At 42.9% G+C, this 6,360-nt stretch overlaps 1 protein-coding gene across 1 annotated transcript in view; it reads left to right on the forward strand.

Annotated features, from left to right (window-relative positions):
• Nucleotides 1-6,154, forward strand: part of LOC143787546 (NUAK family SNF1-like kinase 1) — a 46,253-nt gene extending 40,099 nt beyond the window's left edge. Inside the window, exons 5-7 of the mRNA XM_077276386.1 lie at nucleotides 107-226; nucleotides 737-869; nucleotides 3,734-6,154. Coding sequence (XP_077132501.1) covers nucleotides 107-226; nucleotides 737-869; nucleotides 3,734-4,695 — 1,215 coding nt within the window. The 3' untranslated portion in view covers nucleotides 4,696-6,154. The remainder of the gene's footprint in view (nucleotides 1-106; nucleotides 227-736; nucleotides 870-3,733) is intronic.
• Nucleotides 6,155-6,360: the final 206 nt, after the last annotated feature.

A 6,360-nucleotide genomic window follows, 5' to 3' on the forward strand; every position in this document is an offset into this window, starting at 1 on the left:
GGATTGGCGCTGTGTTTTTCTAAATCATTTTTGGTTTTAGTAAAAATTTTCCAATTTTTTTAAAGTTTTAAATTAACGGATTTACATTTTTTTTCCCGTTTTTAAGCTTGCAGATTTTGGACTCTCAAATCTGTATCACAAGAACCAGGTCTTGGAAACGTACTGTGGCAGCCCGCTGTATGCGTCTCCGGAGATTGTCAAGGGTCTGCCATACCGGGGACCAGAGGTAAATGCCTTTCCTTTCTCAAGATGCCATGTGACATGCAGCCGCGGGGACTCAAACATATTATTCGAGCATGTCAAAGATATTCGGTTAGCACCTGAGCATGCTCAGATAACACCTTATCCCAGCACGTTCTCTGGTCACTGATCATCATGTATCAGCCGAGTGGCTACAAAGAGCATCTCAAGAATATAGGAAAGGCGATTGATATCATTAAAGACAGTGTAATTCCACAGTCCCCCTGCGGAGGCGCTGTGAAGAAATAAAACACCTGATTGTTGCATTCATTTTCAACATTGCTGCAAAGCATGACGACTATGTTGATGTACGGACCGAACGGTCCACCAGTTCTAGCTGCGTCGGTGCATCGTTACGGTCACGTTGAGTTATGCGGCTTTGCCAAATAATACCATAACGATTAATTTTCTTGTAATATCAGGCTCCGGCTTTAGAATTGAGTTATCCACATTGTTCTAGTACCAACCACAGTATCTGATTTTTTTTCCTCCGCAGGTTGATTGTTGGGCCCTCGGGGTGCTGCTTTATGCTCTGATCTACGGGAGCATGCCATTTGATGACAGCAATTACAAGATTCTGGCAGAACAGATTGGCAGTGGGCTGTACAGACAGCCTCCTCATCTGTCAGGTCGGTGTAAGACGTTCACTATGGTTCTCTCGTCACGGTTATAAAATATGGAATTAAGTCTAAAAAGTGGTCGATTGGTTCGTAATAATAATTGTATTTCTTTAGCGCCATTTAGAGCATCTCTGTTTCTCTGGAGGACTTGGCACGCCCACTTATTATATGATTTCAATAGAAACTGTGTAATACTCCATGTCTCCTGTGGAGGCACTGCAGGAATATGAAACATAGATAATAATAATAATAATAATAATCTTTATTTATATAGCGCCAACATATTCCGCAGCGCTTTACAGTTTAACTGTTTCAAACACAACAGTCATAGGTAACAATGTTAACAATACAGCAATAAAGCAAAATAAGACGACCCTGCTCGTGAGAGCTTACAATCTACAATGAGGTGGGGAGATACAAAGTACAGGTGTGTATTTACAATGATGTATTTACAATGATGGTCCAGCCATCTTCAGGGGGTGGGGGGTAGATGAGATAGTGAATGGGCTACACACACACACAAACATAAAATGACTGATTAGGGAACGTGATAGGCCGCTCTGAACAAATGAGTTTTGAGTGAGCGCCTAAAGCTATGCAAGTTGTGGATGGTCCTAATATCTTGGGGTAGAGCATTCCAGAGGATTGGCGCAGCACGGGAGAAGTCTTGGAGTCGGGAGTGGGAGGTACGGATTAGTGCAGAGGTTAGTCGAAAGTCGTTTGCAGAGCGCAGCGGTCGGCTAGGCCGATAGAGAGAAATGAGGGAGGAGATGTAAGGCAGTGCCGCACTGTGGAGAGCTTTGTGGGTGAGAACAAGTACTTTGAATTGTATCCTGTAATGAATGGGCAGCCAGTGTAACGACTGGCGAAGAGCGGACACGTCCGAGTAACGATTAGCCAGATGGACGACCCTGGCTGCTGCATTAAGGATAGACTGGAGAGGGGAAAGTCGCGTGAGGGGGAGGCCAATTAAAAGAGAGTTACAGTAGTCCAGGCGGGAGTGGATTAGGGCGACAGTGAGAGTTTTTGTTGTCTCCATGGTGAGAAAAGGGCGGATTCTAGAGATGTTCTTTGGGTGTAAGCGGCACGAGCGGGCAAGAGATTGTATGTGGGAGGTGAAGGAGAGATCGGAGTCAAACATGACACCCAGACAGAGTGCCTGCTGCCTAGGTGTTATTATGGTGCCACCCACGGAGAGGGAAATGTCAGATTTAGGGAGGTTAGTAGAAGGCGGGAGCAGAAGAAGTTCAGTTTTGGAGAGGTTGAGCTTCAGATAGAGAGCGGACATGATGTTAGAGACTGCAGACAGACAGTCAGTGGCGTTCTGTAGTACAGCGGGGGTAAGGTCAGGGGCTGACGTGTATATATATAGATTACAGCTAATCACAGGAGGTCTTCTCTAATAATCGTGACAAACGGATGCATGAGTGCCTAAAACATAGCCCTCTAAGAGGCACCAACATGATGATTTGTAAGGTCCCGGAATTATATCACTCTGATGATTGGGTCCTAGGACATGACAGAAAACACACCCTAGTCCCAAGATCATGACATAATTAGGACCACACTTGGATAATCTTTAGAGGGTTTTTTTCATAAACAATATATGTATCACCTATCTACAGGATTGGTATTAATTGTGTAAATTCTGGGGTCCGAGCTTTGGAAACCCCTATCAAGCATAAGAATAGGGGTCCTAAAATTCCTTATGTGAATGGTGTTGTAGTGAGCATGTGCGACCATTGCCTGTGCACTGCCTATAGGTCACACATACTCACCACTGCTCCATTCACAGGGGGATTTTAGACCTTATATTCTCAGGTGGATGGGGATCTCCAGTGATCATAGATTTATCAGTTATCCCGTGGATAGGAGATAAGAATCGTTGAAAGAGGTATTCTCAAGTTTGAAAGTCATAGGATGCGGGGATAGCTTTCCGATTGATGGGGGTCTCTGGTGATCCCAAGGACCAGTGCGGAGGTATATCATGCACACTGCTGCTCCTTTCAGAAGATAAGCATGGTTTAAAATGGTAGTTTCAAGTTTGAAAGCCACCCCCTATCCATAGGATGGGGGATAACTTTCCAATCGTTGGGGGTCTCAGCGATCGAGAGAACCAGAGCGGAGGTGGATCATGCATACCACTGCTACGATAATTATAATGGAAGTGTGCTGCTCTCAGCAATCTCTGGCACTTCCATTAAGAGCGGCAGCACTCATGATCAACCACCATTCCATTCACATAGGACTCTGTAGAGCAGAGGTGTCGAACAGCATTCCTCGAGGGCCGCCAACAGGTCATGTTTTCAGGATTTCCTTGTATTGCACAGGTGATAATTTAATCACCTGCACAGAATGATTCCAGCACCTTGTGGAATGCTAAGGAAATCCTGAAAACATGACCTGTTGGCGGCCCTCGAGGAATGCAGTTTGGCACCTCTGCTGTAGAGACCCTATTCTCGGAATCCCCAGGTTGCCTTGGTGATCGGAACCCCGGCGATAGTAAAGTTATCCTTTATCCCATGGATTGGTGATAGCGTTCAAACTCAAGAGTGCACCTTTAAGGGACAGCTCCTTTAAAATAACATAGGTAATTTCAAGTGTAAGACCTAAAGGGGTGGAGCATGACACAGGAAGTTAAGAATCCACGTGTCATGCTCCACCCTCTCTAGACAAGAAACTATATGTTTTATCCGGAGTTTCCTTTAAATTAGAACAATTAATGTTTTTTCTTGTATTTCAGAAATTTAGGACTTTGTAATCAAGGAATTGTATAAAATGTCTTCGGGATATCTGCCGCCATTTATGATATTGGTTGTTTAATTAGATTGTGATTGAAGTAATCGGCAATAACGACTGTCCTCTCTATACAGGAGCCTGCGGACTGATTGACTGGATGCTGACGGTTAATCCAGGCAGGAGAGCTACGATTGAAGACATTGCCAATCACTGGTGGGTTAATTGGGGCTACGACATGGTGGTCTGCGACTGTGACCTGGTGCCCGAATGTCGGTCTCCACTGTTGGCTCGGTACATTGAGTGTCAGAACACGACGAGCTTCAAAGCGACTCAGAAAGAACACGGCAAAGCCCAGCAATGGGAGGATGACGAATATGAAGTCTGTCTGAGGAAGTCGAAAAAGGAGAATGACATTAATCACTCTCAGCAGGAGCCTGAACTTACTGTTCCCAGGCAAAAACCAAAAGGGATCCTGAAGAAAAGGAGCAGTTTTGACAGTTCTTTTCTAAACTCTACTTTCTCGGAAAACCTGTCTGAGAATCGCTTGGAGCTCAGCGGAGAAACGCAAACCGCGTCCGCCTACGAGTCGCACAAGACAGTTAATACCGAATGCACTTTCAACATGCCGAAGAAAGGGATCCTGAAAAAAACATGCGAGCGGGAATCGGGTTATTCTTCTTCCCCGGAGAGGTTGACGCCGACGGAAATCCAGAAAACCTATCTAACAGTACCGGAAGAAAAGGCCAAGGCCGACAAGCACTCAAAAAGAAAAAAGGGCATTCTAAAAAAGAATGGACGCTTCTCTGCCAGCTTGGACCTTCCCGCGGACTGCTCAGCTCTACAGCTTTCAGACTCCATGGAAGACCTCGTCATAAATAACAAAGACCCCGCGAAGAGTCCAAGTCGTCCGTCGAGCGTCATCAGCGACGACAGTTTTCTCTCCAGCGATTCTTTCGACCTTCTCGATGTGACTTCCGATACGAAATCTCAATTTTTCACCTATAATTCGAGGAATCATTTCTATAGTTCCGAAGAAGAAGACGCGTTGACCAACAAATCCATAGAGACTGTTAGGGATCGAGACCATAAACTATAACGGACAGCTTCTTCTTTCGAGGCTTGTACTGAAAAACTGTGAGAATTTTCCGTTTGCACATGTTCTGAATCTTGAAAAACAAAGACTAGGTTGTAAATATGGAGGTTGTATTTTATTAGTGGATTCTTTTTTGTGCTGTACGTTGCATTTAGTTGGATTTTGTAAGTTAAGAATATGGTAAATTTTCACTTTTGCGTTGTCTTAATTATTGGAGGCTGATGGGTGAGACATCTGGATGAGTCGATCACTCTGATCGATCCCCGCACTCTATGGTAAGCTCATGTACTCCCCCTAGTGTTGTCAGATACGATTACAAAAAGCCCAGGATGTGGATAGCTTTTATACCTGCGTTAAGTAAAAAGATGTTTGCAGATACCACAGAGTATTTTTTCCAAAGCCGGAGAAAATTGCTTAACAAAATATGGAAGTGCTGGAGCGTTCCTTCGGAGAAAAGTTTATATAAATAGCCGGATTGAGATCCACTTCGTTCTGTCTTCAGACGAATTTATAAAACAATGTCTCTTTATGTGGAAGCGAAAGGAAAACAAGACGGCATTACCTTGATTAAATAGAATTAATGGCACCAGCGTCCGCCTTGTTCATAGAGACTTTCTGGACTCCGGCCCAGTAAAACAGCTGCTGTTTCCACCATGTTAGGTCCATTGGGAAAGTAACCATTCAGCAGTAGAAAAACTGCAGTCAAATCTGCAATAATAAATGCAGATTTCATTGCAGAAAAAGGTGCAGATTTGGGGAATTCTCATGCACAACGTTGCGTAATAAGCAGCTGATTTTCTACATGCAAATCCACTGCATAGTTGCATGCTGAAAATCTACAGGATATGCTCTAAGTTCTTTGTGGGACGTGCTATAAAGAAACTGTGGTGCAAAAACAAGATATGAATCAATGATTTTCCATGGTGTTATACTTCAGAGCTGCATTCATAATTCTGCTGATCTCTTGTTGCCAGAATTTTGAAATCATCTTTTGGAGGTGAATGAACAAAAAGGGGAAAAAAAAGATACATTTTGTTTTTCTTTTTGCACAGTTGCTCAACATATTTTGCAAAAAGTAAAATAACGTGTTGTTCAAGGTCGAGCTGCGTTTTTAGTTTTTGCTTTGCCCAAACACAGGAAATTCTTGGCTAAGTTTTAATTAACTCTGACAATGGTAGTGGCAATTAGTGACCGAGGAAAGAATGTAAGGAATCTCATGAATTTGTCACTATAAACACAATACAAAGAGGCATTATCCAGTGTTGTCACATCTAAGAGCACCTTCAAGGAACAGTCCAGAGGGAGAGAGCACAGGAATCCATAGGAAGCCAAAAGGGAAACCCCTGTGCCGCGTCTGCCCCTTAAAAAGGCCCTGATCTATTTTAGGTTTAATACAATTTATTCATTTTACCAAAAGTTTTACTTTTAAAGTTTTAGTTTATATTTTCTTGACACAATTATAAAAACCAGGTTTTTATGTTAATTGTCCATTTTACAATGCTTTTTTACATTTTCCATGTCATCTATATTAAAAAAAAAAATAATAATAATAATCAATTTTCAGGATATTTACAAAGACTGATATTAGACTCATTGTTCCTTTTATGTATAAAAGACTTCCTCCCCCTCCTGTACAATGACTGATAGCACCTCTATATACAGTAGATA

Source organism: Ranitomeya variabilis, chromosome 8, assembly GCF_051348905.1.
Source record: "Ranitomeya variabilis isolate aRanVar5 chromosome 8, aRanVar5.hap1, whole genome shotgun sequence".
NCBI classification, from domain to species: Eukaryota; Metazoa; Chordata; class Amphibia; order Anura; family Dendrobatidae; genus Ranitomeya; species Ranitomeya variabilis.